The sequence below is a fragment of the Oncorhynchus keta genome, unplaced genomic scaffold (assembly GCF_023373465.1).
Source record: "Oncorhynchus keta strain PuntledgeMale-10-30-2019 unplaced genomic scaffold, Oket_V2 Un_scaffold_17573_pilon_pilon, whole genome shotgun sequence".
NCBI classification, from domain to species: Eukaryota; Metazoa; Chordata; class Actinopteri; order Salmoniformes; family Salmonidae; genus Oncorhynchus; species Oncorhynchus keta.
The window spans coordinates 91,591-113,772 of record NW_026290825.1 but is presented as its reverse complement, the minus strand read 5'-3'; the positions used below and the strand labels follow the sequence as shown (position 1 = coordinate 113,772).

The following is a 22,182-nucleotide window of genomic DNA, read 5'->3' as shown; positions in this document are numbered from 1 at the left end:
CTGTTAGCTTGGATAGCCCATGCCTTCTTAATTAAGAGGGTTTGGACTGTTAGCTTGGATAGCCCAGGCCTTCTAAAGAGGGTTTGGACTGTTAGCTTGGATAGCCCAGGCCTCCTTAATTAAGAGGGTTTGGACTGTTAGCTTGGATAGCCCAGGCCTCCTTAATTAAGAGGGTTTGGACTGTTAGCTTGGATAGCCCAGGCCTCCTTAATTAAGAGGGTTTGGACTGTTAGCTTGGATAGCCCAGGCCTTCTTAATTAAGAGGGTTTGGATTGTTAGCTTGGATAGCCCAGGCCTTCTTAATTAAGAGGGTTTGGACTGTTAGCTTGGATAGTCCAGTCCTTCTAAAGAGGGTTTGGACTGTTAGCTTGGATAGCCCAGGCCTCCTTAATTAAGAGGGTTTGGATAGGATGGCCCTCTCCTTCAGCAGTTATTGTTCATTGTGTCCAAAACAAAGGCTACTTGGCACAATAATCACTGCTTGCCTGCCTGCTGTGCTCAGTCCCAATGCTGCCATTCTACTACTGCATCAACATACTGTAGCCGTTAGCCATGTGGACATACTGTAGCCGTTAGCCATGTGGACATATTGTAGCCGTTAGCCATGTAGACGTACTGTAGCCGTTAGCCATGTGGACGTACTGTAGCCGTTAGCCATGTGGACGTACTGTAGCCGTTAGCCATGTGGACATATTGTAGCCGTTAGCCATGTGGACATATTGTAGCCGTTAGCCATGTGGACGTACTGTAGCCGTTAGCCATGTGGACATACTGTAGCCGTTAGCCATGTGGACATACTGTAGCCGTTAGCCATGTAGATGTACTGTAGCCGTTAGCCATGTGGACATATTGTAGCCGTTAGCCATGTGGACATACTGTAGCCGTTAGCCATGTGGACATACTGTAGCCGTTAGCCATGTGGACATACTGTAGCCGTTAGCCATGTGGACGTACTGTAGCCGTTAGCCATGTGGACGTACTGTAGCCGTTAGCCATGTAGACGTACTGTAGCCGTTAGCCATGTGGACGTACTGTAGCCGTTAGCCATGTGGACGTACTGTAGCCGTTAGCCATGTGGACGTACTGTAGCCGTTAGCCATGTGGACGTACTGTAGCCGTTAGCCATGTGGACGTACTGTAGCCGTTAGCCATGTGGACATATTGTAGCCGTTAGCCATGTGGACATACTGTAGCCGTTAGCCATGTGGACATACTGTAGCCGTTAGCCATGTGGACATACTGTAGCCGTTAGCCATGTGGACATATTGTAGCCGTTAGCCATGTGGACATACTGTAGCCGTTAGCCATGTGGACATACTGTAGCCGTTAGCCATGTGGACATATTGTAGCCGTTAGCCATGTGGACATATTGTAGCCGTTAGCCATGTGGACATACTGTAGCCGTTAGCCATGTGGACATACTGTAGCCGTTAGCCATGTGGACATACTGTAGCCGTTAGCCATGTGGACATACTGTAGCCGTTAGCCATGTGGACACACTGTAGCCGTTAGCCATGTGGACACACTGTAGCCGTTAGCCATGTGGACGTACTGTAGCCGTTAGCCATGTGGACGTACTGTAGCCGTTAGCCATGTGGACGTACTGTAGCCGTTAGCCATGTGGACGTACTGTAGCCGTTAGCCATGTGGACGTACTGTAGCCGTTAGCCATGTGGACGTACTGTAGCCGTTAGCCATGTGGACGTACTGTAGCCGTTAGCCATGTGGACGTACTGTAGCCGTTAGCCATGTGGACGTACTGTAGCCGTTAGCCATGTGGACGTACTGTAGCCGTTAGCCATGTGGACGTACTGTAGCCGTTAGCCATGTGGACGTACTGTAGCCGTTAGCCATGTGGACATACTGTAGCCGTTAGCCATGTGGACATACTGTAGCCGTTAGCCATGTGGACATACTGTAGCCGTTAGCCATGTGGACATACTGTAGCCGTTAGCCATGTGGACATACTGTAGCCGTTAGCCATGTGGACGTACTGTAGCCGTTAGCCATGTGGACGTACTGTAGCCGTTAGCCATGTGGACGTACTGTAGCCGTTAGCCATGTGGACACACTTAGCCATGTGGACGTACTGTAGCCGTTAGCCATGTGGACACACTGTAGCCGTTAGCCATGTGGACACACTGTAGCCGTTAGCCATGTGGACACACTGTAGCCGTTAGCCATGTGGACGTACTGTAGCCGTTAGCCATGTGGACGTACTGTTAGCCATGTTAGCCATGTGGACGTACTGTAGCCGTTAGCCATGTGGACGTACTGTAGCCGTTAGCCATGTGGACATACTGTAGCCGTTAGCCATGTGGGCGTACTGCCGTTAGCCACGTGGGCGTACTGTAGCCATGTGGACATACTGTAGCCGTTAGCCATGTGGACGTACTGTAGCCGTTAGCCACGTGGACGTACTGTAGCCGTTAGCCACGTGGACGTACTGTAGCCGTTAGCCACGTGGACGTACTGTAGCCGTTAGCCACGTGGACGTACTGTAGCCGTTAGCCACGTGGACGTACTGTAGCCGTTAGCCACGTGGACGTACTGTAGCCGTTAGCCACGTGGACGTACTGTAGCCGTTAGCCACGTGGACGTACTGTAGCCGTTAGCCATGTGGACGTACTGTAGCCGTTAGCCATGTGGACGTACTGTAGCCGTTAGCCATGTGGGCGTGGTAGCCGTTAGCCATGTGGGCGTACTGTAGCCGTTAGCCATGTGGACGTACTGTAGCCGTTAGCCATGTGGACGTACTGTAGCCGTTAGCCATGTGGACGTACTGTAGCCGTTAGCCATGTGGACGTACTGTAGCCGTTAGCCATGTGGACGTACTGTAGCCGTTAGCCATGTGGGCGTACTGTTAAATAGCCGTTAGCCAAAATCAATGTGGGCTACAAATTAAATGTACCAAATTGAAAATATATTAATCATTTTGAAGATAATTTTAATTGATACGTTAGCCAAAAATATGTGGGAGTCTAATAATAGAATACTGTAGCCGTTAGCCATGTAGGTCTAATAGTAGACGTATTCTGTAGCCGTTAGCCATGTGGACGTACTGTAGCCGTTAGCCATGTGGACGTACTGTAGCCGTTAGCCATGTGGACGTACTGTAGCCGTTAGCCATGTTAAATAGTTGGTAACAAGCTTAAGAAACATCAAAATCAATGGAAGTGTAGGCTACAAAATTAAATGTACCAAATTGAAAATATATTAATCATTTTGAAGATAATTTTAATTGATACTGTCCTATAGGATGGGATACTTTACAAAAATATGATTTGATTTTCTACAGGAGTCTAATAATAGAATACTGTAGCCTGCTATTCTATCATTCTAATAGTAGACTACAGTATTCTATCAGTCTAATAGTAGACTACAGTATTCTATCAGTCTAATAGTAGACTACAGTATTCTATCAGTCTAATAGTATACTACAGTATTCTATCAGTCTAATAGTAGACTACACTATTCTATCAGTCTAATAGTAGACTACAGTATTCTATCAGTCTAATAGTAGACTACAGTATTCTCTCAGTCTAATAGTAGACTACAGTATTCTATCAGTCTAATAGTAGACTACAGTATTCTCAGTCTAATAGTAGACTACAGTATTCTATCAGTCTAATAGTAGACTACAGTATTCTATCAGTCTAATAGTAGACTACAGTATTCTATCAGTCTAATAGTAGATTCTATCAGTCAATAGTAGACTACAGTATTCTATCAGTCTAATAGTAGACTACAGTATTCTATCAGTCTAATAGTAGACTACAGTATTCTATCAGTCTAATAGTAGACTACAGTATTCTATCAGTCTAATAGTAGACTACAGTATTCTATCAGTCTAATAGTAGACTACAGTATTCTATCAGTCTAATAGTAGACTACAGTATACAGTCTATCAGTCTAATAGTAGACTACAGTATTCTATCAGTCTAATAGTAGACTACAGTATTCTATCAGTCTAATAGTAGACTACAGTATTCTATCAGTCTAATAGTAGACTACAGTATTCTATCAGTCTAATAGTAGACTACAGTATTCTATCAGTCTAATAGTAGACTACAGTATTCTATCAGTCTAATAGTAGACTACAGTATTCTATCAGTCTAATAGTAGACTACAGTATTCTATCAGTCTAATAGTAGACTACAGTATTCTATCAGTCTAATAGTAGACTACAGTATTCTATCAGTCTAATAGTAGACTACAGTATTCTATCAGTCTAATAGTAGACTACAGTATTCTATCAGTCTAATAGTAGACTACAGTATTCTATCAGTCTAATAGTAGACTACAGTATTCTATCAGTCTAATAGTAGACTATTCTATCAGTATTCTATCAGTCTAATAGTAGATTCTATCAGTCTAATAGTAGACTTCTATCAGTCTAATAGTATTCTACAGTCTAATAGTAGACTATTCTATCAGTCTAATAGTAGACTACAGTATTCTATCAGTCTAATAGTAGACTACAGTATTCTATCAGTCTAATAGTAGACTACAGTATTCTATCAGTCTAATAGTAGACTACAGTATTCTATCAGTCTAATAGTAGACTACAGTATTCTAATAGTAGACAGTCTAGTCTATAGTAGACTACAGTATTCTATCAGTCTAATAGTAGACTACAGTATTCTATCAGTCTAATAGTAGACTACAGTATTCTATCAGTCTAATAGTAGACTACAGTATTCTATCAGTCTAATAGTAGACTACAGTATTCTATCAGTCTAATAGTAGACTACAGTATTCTATCTATCAGTCTAATAGTAGACTACAGTATTCTATCAGTCTAATAGTAGACTACAGTATTCTATCAGTCTAATAGTAGACTACAGTATTCTATCAGTCTAATAGTAGACTACAGTATTCTATCAGTCTAATAGTAGACTACAGTATTCTATCAGTCTAATAGTAGACTACAGTATTCTATCAGTCTAATAGTAGACTAGTATTCTAGTCTAATAGTAGACTACAGTATTCTATCAGTCTAATAGTAGACTACAGTATTCTATCAGTCTAATAGTAGACTACAGTATTCTATCAGTCTAATAGTAGACTACAGTATTCTATCAGTCTAATAGTAGACTACAGTATTCTATCAGTCTAATAGTAGACTACAGTATTCTATCAGTCTAATAGTAGACTACAGTATTCTATCAGTCTAATAGTAGACTACAGTATTCTATCAGTCTAATAGTAGACTACAGTATTCTATCAGTCTAATAGTAGACTACAGTATTCTCAGTCTAATAGTAGACTACAGTATTCTATCAGTCTAATAGTAGACTATTCTCAGTCAGTATTCTAATAGTAGACAGTCTAATAGTAGACTACAGTATTCTATCAGTCTAATAGTAGACTACAGTATTCTATCAATAGTAGACTAATAGTAGACTACAGTATTCTATCAGTCTAATAGTAGACTACTAATAGTCTAATAGTAGACTACAGTATTCTATCAGTCTAATAGTAGACTACAGTATTCTATCAGTCTAATAGTAGACTACAGTATTCTATCAGTCTAATAGTAGACTCAGTCTAATAGTAGACTACAGTATTCTATCAGTCTAATAGTAGACTACAGTATTCAGTCTAATAGTAGACTACAGTATTCTATCAGTCTAATAGTAGACTACAGTATTCTATCAGTCTAATAGTAGACTACACTATTCTATCAGTCTAATAGTAGACTACATACACTATTCTATCAGTCTAATAGTAGACTACAGTATTCTATCAGTCTAATAGTAGACTACAGTATTCTATCAGTCTAATAGTAGACTACACTATTCTATCAGTCTAATAGTAGACTACATACAGTATTCTATCAGTCTAATAGTAGACTACAGTATTCTATCAGTCTAATAGTAGACTACAGTATTCTATCAGTCTAATAGTAGACTACAGTATTCTAGTCAGTCTAATAGTAGAGACTACAGTATTCTATCAGTAATAGTAGACTACTATTCTATCAGTCTAATAGTAGACTACAGTATTCTATCAGTCTAATAGTAGACTACAGTATTCTAATATCAGTCTAATAGTAGACTACAGTATTCTATCTAATAGTAGACTACAGTATTCTATCAGTCTAATAGTAGACTACAGTATTCTATCAGTCTATAGTAGACTATCAGTCTAATAGTAGACTACAGTATTCTATCAGTCTAATAGTAGACTACAGTATTCTATCAGTCTAATAGTAGACTACAGTATTCTATCAGTCTAATAGTAGACTACAGTATTCTATCAGTCTAATAGTAGACTACAGTATTCTCAGTAGTCAGTCTAATAGTAGACTACAGTATTCTATCAGTCTAATAGTAGACTACAGTATTCTATCAGTCTAATAGTAGACTACAGTATTCTATCAGTCTAATAGTAGACTACAGTATTCTATCAGTCTAATAGTAGACTACAGTATTATATCAGTCTAATAGTAGACTACAGTATTCTATCAGTCTAATAGTAGACTACAGTATTCTATCAGTCTAATAGTAGACTACAGGATTCTATCAGTCTAATATCAGTCTAATAGTAGACTACAGTATTCTATCAGTCTAATAGTAGACTACAGTATTCTATCAGTCTAATATCAGTCTAATAGTAGACTACAGTATTCTATCAGTCTAATAGTAGACTACAGTATTCTATCAGTCTAATAGTAGACTACAGTATCTATCAGTCTAATAGTAGACTACAGTATTCTATCAGTCTAATAGTAGACTACAGTATTCTATCAGTCTAATAGTAGACTACAGTATTCTATCAGTCTAATAGTAGACTACAGTCTAATAGTAGACTACAGTATTCTATCAGTCTAATAGTAGACTACAGTATTCTATCAGTCTAATAGTAGACTACAGTATTCTATCAGTCTAATAGTAGACTACAGTATTCTATCAGTCTAATAGTAGACTACAGTATTCTATCAGTCTAATAGTAGACTACAGTATTCTATCAGTCTAATAGTAGACTACAGTATTCTATCAGTCTAATAGTAGACTACAGTATTCTATCAGTCTAATAGTAGACTAGATTATATCAGTCTAATAGTATTACTATTCAGTCTAATAGTAATAGTAGAGACTACAGTATTCTATCAGTCTAATAGTAGACTACAGTATTCTATCAGTCTAATAGTATTCTAGACTACAGTATTCTATCAGTCTAATAGTAGACTACAGTATTCTATCAGTCTAATAGTAGACTACAGTATTCTATCAGTCTAATAGTAGACTACTATCAGTCTAATAGTAGACTACAGTATTATATCAGTCTAATAGTAGACTACAGTATTCTATCAGTCTAATAGTAGATTCTATCAGTATTCTACAGTATTCAGTCTAATAGTAGACTACAGTATTCTATCAGTCTAATAGTAGACTACAGTATTCTATCAGTCTAATAGTAGACTACAGTATTCTATCAGTCTAATAGTAGACTACAGTATTCTATCAGTCTAATAGTAGACTAGTCTAATAGTAGACTACAGTATTCTATCAGTCTAATAGTAGACTACAGTATTCTATCAGTCTAATAGTAGACTACAGTATTCTATCAGTCTAATAGTAGACTACAGTATTCTATCAGTCTAATTCTAGACTACAGTATCTAATAGTAATAGTAGACTACAGTATTCTATCAGTCTAATAGTAGACTACAGTATTCTATCAGTCTAATAGTAGACTACAGTATTCTATCAGTCTAATAGTAGACTACAGTATTCTATCAGTCTAATAGTAGACTACAGTATTCTATCAGTCTAATAGTAGACTACAGTATTCTATCAGTCTAATAGTAGACTACAGTATTCTATCAGTCTAATAGTAGACTACAGTATTCTATCAGTCTAATAGTAGACTACAGTATTCTATCAGTCTAATAGTAGACTACAGTATTCTATCAGTCTAATAGTAGACTACAGTATTCTATCAGTCTAATAGTAGACTACAGTATTCTATCAGTCTAATAGTAGACTACAGTATTCTATCAGTCTAATAGTAGACTACAGTATTCTATCAGTCTAATAGTAGACTACAGTATTCTATCAGTCTAATAGTAGACTACAGTATTCTACAGTATCTATCAGTCTAATAGTAGACTACAGTATTCTATCAGTCTAATAGTAGACTACAGTATTCTATCAGTCTAATAGTAGACTACAGTATTCTATCAGTCTAATAGTAGACTACAGTATTCTATCAGTCTAATAGTAGACTACAGTATTCTATCAGTCTAATAGTAGACTACAGTATTCTATCAGTCTAATAGTAGACTACAGTATTCTATCAGTCTAATAGTAGACTACAGTATTCTATCAGTCTAATAGTAGACTACAGTATTCTATCAGTCTAATAGTATACTATAGTATTCTCAGTCTAATAGTAGACTACAGTATTCTATCAGTCTAATAGTAGACTACAGTCTAATAGTAGACTACAGTATTCTATCAGTCTAATAGTAGACTACAGTATTCTATCAGTCTAATAGTAGACTACAGTATTCTCAGTCTAATAGTAGACTACAGTATTCTATCAGTCTAATAGTAGACTACACTATTCTATCAGTCTAATAGTAGACTACACTATTCTATCAGTCTAATAGTAGACTACATACAGTATTCTATCAGTCTAATAGTAGACTACAGTATTCTATCAGTCTAATAGTAGACTACAGTATTCTATCAGTCTAATAGTAGACTACACTATTCTATCAGTCTAATAGTAGACTACAGTATTCTATCAGTCTAATAGTAGACTACAGTATTCTCTCAGTCTAATAGTAGACTACAGTATTCTCTCAGTCTAATAGTAGACTACAGTATTCTATCAGTCTAATAGTAGACTACAGTATTCTATCAGTCTAATAGTAGACTACACTATTCTATCAGTCTAATAGTAGACTACAGTATTCTCTCAGTCTAATAGTAGACTACAGTATTCTCTCAGTCTAATAGTATACTATAGTATTCTCAGTCTAATAGTAGACTACAGTATTCTATCAGTCTAATAGTAGACTACAGTATCCTATCAGTCTAATAGTAGACTACAGTATTCTATCAGTCTAATAGTAGACTACAGTATTCTATCAGTCTAATAGTAGACTACAGGATTCTATCAGTCTAATAGTAGACTACAGTCTAATAGTAGACTACAGTATTCTATCAGTCTAATAGTAGACTACAGTATTCTATCAGTCTAATAGTAGACTACAGTATTCTATCAGTCTAATAGTAGACTACAGTATTCTATCAGTCTAATAGTAGACTACAGTATTCTATCAGTCTAATAGTAGACTACAGTATTCTATCAGTCTAATAGTAGACTACAGTATTCTATCAGTCTAATAGTAGACTACAGTATTCTATCAGTCTAATAGTAGACTACAGTATTCTCAGTCTAATAGTAGACTAGTCTAATAGTAGACTTATTCTATCAGTCTAATAGTAGACTACAGTATTCTATCAGTCTAATAGTAGACTACAGTATTCTATCAGTCTAATAGTAGACTACAGTATTCTATCAGTCTAATAGTAGACTACAGTATTCTATCAGTCTAATAGTAGACTACAGTATTCTATCAGTCTAATAGTAGACTACAGTATTCTATCAGTCTAATAGTAGACTACACTATTCTATCAGTCTAATAGTAGACTACAGTATTCTATCAGTCTAATAGTAGACTACAGTATTCTATCAGTCTAATAGTAGACTACAGTATTCTATCAGTCTAATAGTAGACTACACTATTCTATCAGTCTAATAGTAGACTACATACAGTATTCTATCAGTCTAATAGTAGACTACAGTATTCTATCAGTCTAATAGTAGACTACAGTATTCTATCAGTCTAATAGTAGACTACAGTATTCTATCAGTCTAATAGTAGACTACAGTATTCTATCAGTCTAATAGTAGACTACAGTATTCTATCAGTCTAATAGTAGACTACAGTATTCTATCAGTCTAATAGTAGACTAGACTACAGTCTAATAGTAGACTACAGTATTCTATCAGTCTAATAGTAGACTACAGTATTCTATCAGTCTAATAGTAATAGTAGACTTATTCTCAGTCTAATAGTAGACTACAGTATTCTATCAGTCTAATAGTAGTAGACTACAGTATTCTATCAGTCTAATAGTAGACTAATAGTCTAATAGTAGACTACAGTATTCTATCAGTATCAGTCTAAATAGTAGACTACAGTATTCTATCAGTCTAATAGTAGACTACAGTATTCTATCAGTCTAATAGTAGACTACAGTATTCTATCAGTCTAATAGTAGACTACAGTATTCTATCAGTCTAATAGTAGACTACAGTATTCTAATCTAATAGTAGACTACAGTATTCTATCAGTCTAATAGTAGACTACAGTATTCTCTCAGTCTAATAGTAGACTACAGTATTCTATCAGTCTAATAGTAGACTAGTCTAATAGTAGACTTCTATCAGTCTAATAGTAGACTACAGTATTATATCAGTCTAATAGTAGACTACAGTATTATATCAGTCTAATAGTAGACTACAGTATTCTATCAGTCTAATAGTAGACTACAGTATTCTATCAGTCTAATAGTAGACTACAGGATTCTATCAGTCTAATATCAGTCTAATAGTAGACTACAGTATTCTATCAGTCTAATAGTAGACTACAGTATTCTATCAGTCTAATATCAGTCTAATAGTAGACTACAGTATTCTATCAGTCTAATATCAGTCTAATAGTAGACGACAGTATTCTATCAGTCTAATAGTAGACTACAGTATTATATCAGTCTAATAGTAGACTACAGTATTATATCAGTCTAATAGTAGACTACAGTATTCTATCAGTCTAATAGTAGACTACAGTATTCTATCAGTCTAATAGTAGACTAGTCTAATAGTAGACTACAGTATTCTATCAGTCTAATAGTAGACTACAGTATTCTATCAGTCTAATAGTAGATTCTACAGTAATAGTAGACTATCAGTCTAATAGTAGACTACAGTATAGTAGACTACAGTATTCTATCAGTCTAATAGTAGACTACAGTATTCTATCAGTCTAGTAGACTACAGTATTCTATCAGTCTAATAGTAGACTACAGTATTCTATCAGTCTAATAGTAGACTACAGTATTCTATCAGTCTAATAGTAGACTCTATCAGTCTAATAGTAGACTACAGTATTCTATCAGTCTAATAGTAGACTACAGTATTCTATCAGTCTAATAGTAGACTACAGTATTCTATCAGTCTAATAGTAGACTACAGTATTCTATCAGTCTAATAGTAGACTACAGTATTCTATCAGTCTAATAGTAGACTACAGTATTCTATCAGTCTAATAGTAGACTACAGGATTCTATCAGTCTAATAGTAGACTACAGTCTAATAGTAGACTACAGTATTCTATCAGTCTAATAGTAGACTACAGTATTCTATCAGTCTAATAGTAGACTACAGTATTCTATCAGTCTAATAGTAGACTACAGTATTCTCAGTCTAATAGTAGACTACAGTATTCTATCAGTCTAATAGTAGACTACAGTATTCTATCAGTCTAATAGTAGACTACAGTATTCTATCAGTCTAATAGTAGACTACAGTATTCTATCAGTCTAATAGTAGACTACAGTATTCTATCAGTCTAATAGTAGACTACAGTATTCTATCAGTCTAATAGTAGACTACAGTATTCTATCAGTCTAATAGTAGACTACAGTATTCTATCAGTCTAATAGTAGACTACAGTATATCAGTAGACTACAGTATTCTATCAGTCTAATAGTAGACTACAGTATTCTCAGTCTAATAGTAGACTACAGTATTCTATCAGTCTAATAGTAGACTACAGTATTCTATCAGTCTAATAGTAGACTACAGTATTCTATCAGTCTAATAGTAGACTACAGTATTCTATCAGTCTAATAGTAGACTACAGTATTCTATCAGTCTAATAGTAGACTACAGTATTCTATCAGTCTAATAGTAGACTACAGTATTCTCAGTCTAATAGTAGACTACAGTATTCTATCAGTCTAATAGTAGACTACAGTATTCTATCAGTCTAATAGTAGACTACAGTATTCTATCAGTCTAATAGTAGACTACAGTATTCTATCAGTCTAATAGTAGACTACAGTATTCTATCAGTCTAATAGTAGACTACAGTATTCTATCAGTCTAATAGTAGACTACAGTATTCTATCAGTCTAATAGTAGACTACAGTATTATCAGTCTAATAGTAGACAGTATCTAATCAGTCTAATAGAGACTACAGTATTCTATCAGTCTAATAGTAGACTACAGTATTCTATCAGTCTAATAGTAGACTACAGTCTAATAGTAGACTACAGTATTCTATCAGTCTAATAGTAGACTACAGTATTCTATCAGTCTAATAGTAGACTACAGTATTCTATCAGTCTAATAGTAGACTACAGTATTCTATCAGTCTAATAGTAGACTACAGTATTCTATCAGTCTAATAGTAGACTACAGTATTCTATCAGTCTAATAGTAGACTACAGTATTCTATCAGTCTAATAGTAGACTACAGTATTCTATCAGTCTAATAGTAGACTACAGTATTCTATCAGTCTAATAGTAGACTACAGTATTCTATCAGTCTAATAGTAGACTACAGTATTCTATCAGTCTAATAGTAGACTACAGTATTCTATCAGTCTAATAGTAGACTACAGTATTCTATCAGTCTAATAGTAGACTACAGTATTCTATCAGTCTAATAGTAGACTACAGTATTCTATCAGTCTAATAGTAGACTACAGTATTCTATCAGTCTAATAGTAGACTACAGTATTCTATCAGTCTAATAGTAGACTACAGTATTCTATCAGTCTAATAGTAGACTACAGTATTCTATCAGTCTAATAGTAGACTACAGTATTCTATCAGTCTAATAGTAGACTACAGTATTCTATCAGTCTAATAGTAGACTACAGTATTCTATCAGTCTAATAGTAGACTACAGTATTCTATCAGTCTAATAGTAGACTACAGTATTCTAGTAGACTCAGTATTCTATCAGTCTAATAGTAGACTACAGTATTCTATCAGTCTAATAGTAGACTACAGTATTCTATCAGTCTAATAGTAGACTACAGTATTCTATCAGTCTAATAGTAGACTACAGTATTCTATCAGTCTAATAGTAGACTACAGTATTCTATCAGTCTAATAGTAGACTACAGTATTCTATCAGTCTAATAGTAGACTACAGTATTCTATCAGTCTAATAGTAGACTACAGTATTATATCAGTCTAATAGTAGACTACAGTATTCTATCAGTCTAATAGTAGACTACAGTATTCTATCAGTCTAATAGTAGACTACAGGATTCTATCAGTCTAATAGTAGACTACAGTATTCTATCAGTCTAATAGTAGACTACAGTATTATATCAGTCTAATAGTAGACTACAGTATTATATCAGTCTAATAGTAGACTACAGTATTCTATCAGTCTAATAGTAGACTACAGTATTATATCAGTCTAATAGTAGACTACAGTATTATATCAGTCTAATAGTAGACTACAGTATTCTATCAGTCTAATAGTAGACTACAGTATTCTATCAGTCTAATAGTAGACTACAGGATTCTATCAGTCTAATAGTAGACTACAGTATTCTATCAGTCTAATAGTAGACTACAGTATCTATCAGTCTAATAGTACCAGCAGACTTGTCTTTCTGTTGTTCCAGGAGAGCTGCTGTACTGGGAGCAGAATACAGTGTTCGCTGAGCTGAAGGTTGATTGTCTGGGTCCCTTGGGACTGTTTCTGTCTCTTTAGGGGGAGAGAGAGCACTCAGCTTTAGTCCAGCCGCAGAGCTCTGCCTCAGCTCTATATAAGGCCATAGTAGTTCTATATTAGTTCCAGAAGAAGCCAGCTAGCTAGGCTAACTTTTGTTTATCACGTCCACCTCCTCACACATTTTTGTGGCGTTCAGCTTCATCCAGTTTTGTCTGCAGCTACGTTACTGCGAGGTCTTTGAACTGGTATTTCGGCTTGTTTTGGTCGTTTCTCAACAACAAAATGGTCCTTTTCGCCTACTTCAGGGTTTCCCCTTAGGAACCCAAGGGGTGCACGTTTCTGTCCTCAGGGCCCCAAGGGGGGGGCACGTTTCTGTCCTCAGGAACCCAAGGGGTGCATGTTTCTGTCCTCAGGAACCCAAGGGGTGCACGTTTCTGTCCTCAGGGCCCCAAGGGAACTGGTACGTTTCTGGTCCTCAGGAACCCAATGGTCCTTTTCTGTCCTCAGGGTTTGCACGTTTCTGTCCTCAGGGCCCCAAGGGGTGCACGTTTCTGTCCTCAGGAACCCAAGGGGTGCACGTTTCGGTTTGTGCTCCAGCACTAAAATCATCAAGCTTTAATTATTTGAATACGCTGTGTCGTGCTGGGGCACAAACAGAAACGTGCACCCCTTGGGGTCCTGAGGACAGAAATGTGCACCCCTTGGGCGTCCTGAGGACAGAAACGTGCACCCCTTGGGGCCCTGAGGACAGAAACGTGCACCCCTTGGGGCCCTGAGGACAGAAACGTGCACCCCTTGGGGCCCCGAGGACAGAAACGTGCACCCCTTGGGGCCCCGAGGACAGAAACGTGCACCCCTTGGGGCCCCGAGGACAGAAACGTGCACCCCTTGGGGCCCTGAGGACAGAAACGTGCCCCCTTGGGGCCCTGAGGACAGAAACGTGCCCCCTTGGGGCCCTGGGACAGAAACGTGCCCCCTTGGGGCCCTGAGGACAGAAACGTGCCCCCTTGGGGCCCCCCCTGAGGACAGAAACGTGCCCCCTTGGGTTCCCTGAGGACAGAAACGTGCCCCCTTGGGGCCCTGAGGACAGAAACGTGCCCCCTTGGGTTCCCTGAGGACAGAAACGTGCCCCCTTGGGGCCCTGAGGACTGAAACGTGCTCCCCTTGGGGCCCCGAGGACAGAAACGTGCCCCCCTTGGGGCCCCGAGGACAGAAACGTGCCCCCCTTGGGGCCCTGAGGACAGAAACGTGCACCCCTTGGGGCCCCGAGGACAGAAACGTGCACCCCTTGGGGCCCCGAGGACAGAAACGTGCACCCCTTGGGGCCCCGAGGACAGAAACGTGCACCCCTTGGGGCCCCGAGGACAGAAACGTGCACCCCTTGGGGCCCTGAGGACAGAAACGTGCACCCCTTGGGGCCCTGAGGACAGAAACGTGCACCCCTTGGGGCCCTGAGGACAGAAACGTGCACCCCTTGGGGCCCTGAGGACAGAAACGTGCACCCCTTGGGGCCCTGAGGACTGAAACGTGCACCCCTTGGGGCCCTGAGGACTGAAACGTGCACCCCTTGGGGCCCTGAGGACAGAAACGTGCACCCCTTGGGGTCCTGAGGACTGAAACGTGCACCCCTTGGGGCCCTGAGGACTGAAACGTGCACCCCTTGGGGCCCTGAGGACTGAAACGTGCCCCCTTGGGGCCCTGAGGACAGAAACGTGCCCCCTTGGGGCCCTGAGGACAGAAACGTGCCCCCCTTGGGGCCCTGAGGACAGAAACGTGCCCCCTTGGGGTCCTGAGGACAGAAACGTGCACCCCTTGGGGTCCTGAGGACAGAAACGTGCACCCCTTGGGGCCCTGAGGACAGAAACGTGCCCCCCTTGGGGCCCTGAGGACAGAAACGTGCCCCCCTTGGGGCCCTGAGGACAGAAACGTGCCCCCCTTGGGGCCCTGAGGACAGAAACGTGCCCCCCTTGGGGCCCTGAGGACAGAAACGTGCCCCCTTGGGGCCCTGAGGACAGAAACGTGCACCCCTTGGGGTCCTGAGGACAGAAACGTGCACCCCTTGGGGCCCTGAGGACTGAGAGTGTCCCCTTGGGGCCCTGAGGACTGAAACGTCACCCCTTGGGGTCCTGAGGAACCCAAGGGTGCACCCCTTGGGGCCCTGAGGACTGAAAGGTGCTCCCCTTGGGGCCCTGAGGACAGAAACGTGCACCCCTTGGGGTCCTGAGGACCCCAAAGGGTGCACCCTTGGGGTCCAGGACTAAAATCATCACCCCTTAATCCTGATTTGAATACGCTGTGTCCCTGGGGCACAAACAGAAACGTGCACCCCTTGGGGCCCTGAGGACAGAAACGTGCACCCCTTGGGGCCCTGAGGACAGAAACGTGCACCCCTTGGGGTCCTGAGGACAGAAACGTGCACCCCTTGGGGCCCTGAGGACAGAAACGTGCACCCCTTGGGGCCCTGAGGACAGAAACGTGCACCCCTTGGGGTCCTGAGGACAGAAACGTGCTCCCCTTGGGGTCCTGAGGACAGAAATGTGCACCCCTTGGGGTCCTGAGGACTGAGTGTGGGGAAACACTGGCCCTGTATCTTCACCTCAATCAGAACATTTAAAGATAGCAAATGTGTTTTAAAAATGAATTAAGAACAGTTTTAAATGTAATTTTTATTTTATTTTAAATGATAATAAATCAGATAAATGTATCAGGTTTTGATCCAGTGACAGTTAGCCCTTTCGATTGGACCTCCTACATAATGCTGTGAACCTTTTGAAAGGTCGTCTCGTTTCCTTCTCTACTTCTGCCACCCGGTGGTAGATGTTGGTACTGCGGTTCGACGGCTGAGTTCATCCTAGGAATGTCATCTCCTCATCCGAACAACAGCAACAATTCAAAGTAAACCAGCAAGCCCTTTTTTTAGTCGTGACTAATATACTGAAGTATTCAACAAGTATTCTGAAAATAACAGATCTACAACTCTAGTTTACCGGAACATGTCAAGGCTGCTTGGTTTGTTCTAACCATCTATGCATATCTCTCTCGGACACACACACACACACATACCACACACACACACACACACCATACACACCACACACACACACACACACCATACCACACACACACACTCCACACACACACACACCATACACACACACTCACACACACACACACCATACACACCACACACACACACACACACACCATACCACACACACCACACACACCATACCACACACACCACACACCACACCACACACACACAGCAGGTGAAGCCTTGCTTAATAATCACATCTCCAGATTCACCACTAGATGTCCCTCTCTCCACACACTAACTCACTGTACCCTCACACACACACACACACACCCTCACACACACACACACACACACACACACACACACACACACAACTCTCACTGTACCCTCACACGCACACTATCAATCTCTCTGTATCGCCACGACAGCTTTGCTTTGTAACCTGTGAGGTCCTGAAATGTGTGGCACTGTCCAACATCACACACACCACGCTCCTACTCAGCTCTCTCTCTCTCCTTGTAGCTTGGTCTGTCTTTCTCTGATCGTGTGCCTGCCCTGCCATGGCTGTCCTGCTAAGGCGTGTGGGCCGTGTGGCTCTACAGTTGTCCCTGAGACAGAACAGGACCCCCCCCCAGAAGGCCCTGCTGCTTGCCACTCTTCTAGGTAGAGTAACCACGGCTTGACTATGTCATAACCCCCGGTTAGAGGGACTGGGTGGGGGTAGAATCAGATGATGTCAGTCCCCCCCCCGGTGCTACAGCCAGCGCAAATAGAGCCCCACCATGGAGCCGTCATAATACCCAGAAAACCTAGCGGTCAAACAGGGAAAAAGGTTCCAGTTGTTTTGAAAAATGAATTGTTTTGAAGCATTATATGATACTTAACCAGGAAGTGTCCAGAGGTTTATAGACAGACATGCATCACATTATATGATACTTAACCAGGAAGTGTCCAGAGGTTTATAGACAGACATGCATCACATTATATGATACTTAACCAGGAAGTGTCCAGAGGTTTAGAGACAGACATGCATCACATTATATGATACTTAACCAGGAAGTGTCCAGAGGTTTAGAGACAGACATGCATCACATTATATGATACTTAACCAGGAAGTGTCCAGAGGTTTAGAGACAGACATGCATCACATTATATGATACTTAACCAGGAAGTGTCCAGAGGTTTATAGACAGACATGCATCACATTATGATACTTAATGTAAATAATATACCAATAATAATGACATTTCTGTATATTCCTGTAGTAATAATGGACCATCACATTCTGATCCATGTTGTCCTTTAACTGTCTCATCCTCACCTCTGGTCCATGTCGTCCTATTAACTGTCTCATCCTCACCTCTGGTCCATGTCGTCCTATAACTGTCTCATCCTCACCTCTGGTCCATGTCGTTTATAACTGTCTCATCCTCACCTCTGATCCATGTCGTCCTATAACTGTCTCATCCTCACCTCTGGTCCATGTCGTCCTTTAACTGTCTCATCCTCACCTCTGGTCCATGTCGTCCTATAACTGTCTCATCCTCACCTCTGATCCATGTCGTCCTATAACTGTCTCATCCTCTGGTCCATGTCGTCCTTTAACTGTCTCATCCTCACCTCTGGTCCATGTCGTCCTATAACTGTCTCATCCTCACCTCTGGTCCATGTCGTCCTATAACTGTCTCATCCTCACCTCTGGTCCATGTCGTCCTATAACTGTCTCATCCTCACCTCTGGTCCATGTCGTCCTATAACTGTCTCATCCTCACCTCTGGTCCATGTCGTCCTATAACTGTCTCATCCTCACCTCTGGTCCATGTCGTCCTATAACTGTCTCATCCTCACCTCTGGTCCATGTCGTCCTATAACTGTCTCATCCTCTGGTCCATGTCGTCCTTTAACTGTCTCATCCTCACCTCTGATCCATGTCGTCCTATAACTGTCTCATCCTCACCTCTGGTCCATGTCGTCCTATAACTGTCTCATCCTCACCTCTGGTCCATGTCGTCCTATAACTGTCTCATCCTCACCTCTGGTCCATGTCGTCCTATAACTGTCTCATCCTCACCTCTGGTCCATGTCGTCCTATAACTGTCTCATCCTCACCTCTGGTCCATGTCGTCCTATAACTGTCTCATCCTCACCTCTGGGTCAACTTCAAATTGTGGGGAATATTTCATTCTGGATCAATGTCTTCAACATGGCCTCTGTCCTTCAAGGCTCTGTGTGTCTGTCTGTTAACCAATCGTCTTACAGCATCAGCCCTGTTAACCAATCGTCTTACAGCATCAGCTCTGTTAACCAATCGTCCTTCAGCATCAGCCCTGCATGAAAAAGGTGGGACGTCGGTCGGTGGATGTATCAGACCCGTCTGTCTGTCCGTCTAACAGTGTACAGTGATTGAAATGTGACCTTTGACCCATGTGTTGTTGTTTCTCTCTCTCTCTCTCCCTCCCTGCCCCTCTCTCTCAGCCTGAGTAGCATAGCCCCCCACCCCTCCCCTCCATCCCTCCCTCCCTCCTAGACAGGGTGTGTCAGTCGGGCGTGTCCCCTCCCTCTCTCTCTCCTCCAATCAGCAGACAGGAGCAGCCAATCAGAAGCAGCCATGTCGGGGTTCAATCTGCTACACCTGATCACCAATGCCAAGCCTGTTACTCTGAAGCCATGTGGGCTCCCTTCAGGTTGAGCTAGGCGCTGTGTGGTGTGGTGGGGTGTGGTGGGGTGGGGTGTGGTGTGGTGTGGTGGGGTGTGGAATAACTCACTGCTCTTCTCAACTACAAACCCCCTGGCTGCCTTTTCAGTTGGTTAATGGAATAACTCACTGCTCTTCTCAGCTACAACCCCCCTCTGCCTTTTCAGTTGGTTAATGGAATAACTCACTGCTCTTCTCAGCTACAAACCCCCTCTGCCTTTTCAGTTGGTTAATGGAATAACTCACTGCTCTTCTCAGCTACAAACCCCCCCCCTCTGCCTTTTCAGTTGGTTAATGGAATAACTCACTGCTCTTCTCAGCTACAAACCCCCTCTGCCTTTTCAGTTGGTTAATGGAATAACTCACTGCTCTTCTCAGCTACAAACCCCCTCTGCCTTTTCAGTTGGTTAATGGAATAACTCACTGCTCTTCTCAGCTACAAACCCCCCTCTGCCTTTTCAGTTGGTTAATGGAATAACTCACTGCTCTTCTCAGCTACAAACCCCCCCTCTGCCTTTTCAGTTGGTTAATGGAATAACTCACTGCTCTTCTCAGCTACAAACCCCCTCGCTGCCTTTTCAGTTGGTTAATGGAATAACTCACTGCTCTTCTCAGCTACAAACCCCCTCTGCCTTTTCAGTTGGTTAATGGAATAACTCACTGCTCTTCTCAGCTACAAACCCCCTCTGCCTTTTCAGTTGGTTAATGGAATAACTCACTGCTCTTCTCAGCTACAAACCCCCCTCGCTGCCTTTTCAGTTGGTTAATGGAATAACTCACTGCTCTTCTCAGCTACAAACCCCCCTCTGCCTTTTCAGTTGGTTAATGGAATAACTCACTGCTCTTCTCAGCTACAAACCCCCCTCTGCCTTTTCAGTTGGTTAATGGAATAACTCACTGCTCTTCTCAGCTACAAACCCCCCTCTGCCTTTTCAGTTGGTTAATGGAATAACTCACTGCTCTTCTCAGCTACAAACCCCCCTCTGCCTTTTCAGTTGGTTAATGGAATAACTCACTGCTCTTCTCAGCTACAAACCCCCTGGCTGCCTTTTCAGTTGGTTAATGGAATAACTCACTGCTCTTCTCAGCTACAAACCCCCCTCTGCCTTTTCAGTTGGTTAATGGAATAACTCACTGCTCTTCTCAGCTACAAACCCCCTCTGCCTTTTCAGTTGGTTAATGGAATAACTCACTGCTCTTCTCAGCTACAAACCCCCCTCTGCCTTTTCAGTTGGTTAATGGAATAACTCACTGCTCTTCTCAGCTACAAACCCCCTCTGCCTTTTCAGTTGGTTAATGGAATAACTCACTGCTCTTCTCAGCTACAAACCCCCTCTGCCTTTTCAGTTGGTTAATGGAATAACTCACTGCTCTTCTCAGCTACAAACCCCCTCTGCCTTTTCAGTTGGTTAATGGAATAACTCACTGCTCTTCTCAGCTACAAACCCCCCTCTGCCTTTTCAGTTGGTTAATGGAATAACTCACTGCTCTTCTCAGCTACAAACCCCCTCTGCCTTTTCAGTTGGTTAATGGAATAACTCACTGCTCTTCTCAGCTACAAACCCCCTCTGCCTTTTCAGTTGGTTAATGGAATAACTCACTGCTCTTCTCAGCTACAAACCCCCTCTGCCTTTTCAGTTGGTTAATGGAATAACTCACTGCTCTTCTCAGCTACAAACCCCCTCTGCCTTTTCAGTTGGTTAATGGAATAACTCACTGCTCTTCTCAGCTACAAACCCCCTGCTGCCTTTTCAGTTGGTTAATAACTGGAATTAACTTATTCTTCTCAGTTATTAGTTTGTTTATTCAGTTGGTTAATGGAATAACATGTTTCTCAGAAGCCTGTTTACCTGTTTAATTCCTCTGTGACCTGCCTTTTCAGTTGAATGGAATAACTCATTTCATTCGCTGTTTTGTGGCTACAAATACCCTTTTCAGTTGGTTAATGGAATAACTCACTGACTCTTCTCAGAACAACCACCACACTGAGGCTTTTCAGTTGACTAATGGACCACCAACTGACACTCTGCTCGGTCTGACTCCCACAGAGACCACCACACTGAATGGAATAACTGCTGGTCTTCTCCACACAAGACCCCACACTGCCTTTTCAGTTGGTTAATGAGACCACTCACTGCTCTCTGCTCAGGTCTGACTCCACACAGAGACCACTGCTCTTCTCTGCCCCACTGCTCTTCAGTTGGTTAATGGCTAACTCACTCACTCTTCTCAGACCACCACACTGACGCTGCTTTTCAGTTGGTTCCACATGGAGACCACCACACTGAGGCTCTGCTCGGTCTGCCTTTTCAGTTGGTTAATGGAATAACACAGAGACCACCACACTGACCCTCTGCTGACTAATGGACCACCAACTGACTGCTCTGCTCGGTCTGACTCCACACAGAGACCACCACACTGACCTCTGCTTAATGGAATAACTCACTGCTCTTCACAGAGACCCCCACACTGCCTCTGCTCGGTCTGACTCCACACAGAGACCACCACACTGCGCTCTGCTCGGAATAACTCACTCCTTCACAGAGACCACCACTCTGCCTCTTCAGTTGGTTAATGACTAACCACACAGAGACCACACACTGACCCTCTGCCTTTTCGGGTCTGGACTCCACACAGAGACCACCACACTGACGCCTGCTCAGTCTG

The 22,182-nt window shown here is 41.4% G+C and overlaps 1 protein-coding gene and 1 long non-coding RNA gene across 9 annotated transcripts in view; one reads left to right on the top strand and one right to left on the bottom strand.

Annotated features, from left to right (window-relative positions):
- Positions 1-22,182, top strand: part of msrb3 (methionine sulfoxide reductase B3) — a 95,227-nt gene that overhangs the window by 5,098 nt on the left and 67,947 nt on the right. The window contains exon 2 of the mRNA XM_052514436.1: positions 17,343-17,483. Within this exon, the coding sequence (XP_052370396.1) occupies positions 17,381-17,483 (103 nt within the window). The 5' untranslated portion in view covers positions 17,343-17,380. The remainder of the gene's footprint in view (positions 1-17,342; positions 17,484-22,182) is intronic.
- LOC127927756 (uncharacterized) lies at positions 17,999-19,159 on the bottom strand. 8 transcript variants are annotated; one of them, XR_008128963.1, is made up of 7 exons: positions 18,930-19,159; positions 18,778-18,886; positions 18,441-18,668; positions 18,332-18,369; positions 18,256-18,293; positions 18,181-18,218; positions 18,015-18,141 (listed from the first exon to the last, which is right to left on the bottom strand). It is a non-coding gene; the product is annotated as an uncharacterized LOC127927756 (long non-coding RNA). The 8 variants fall into 8 exon arrangements; XR_008128955.1 differs by having other exon boundaries at positions 18,256-18,369; XR_008128962.1 differs by lacking the exon at positions 18,256-18,293.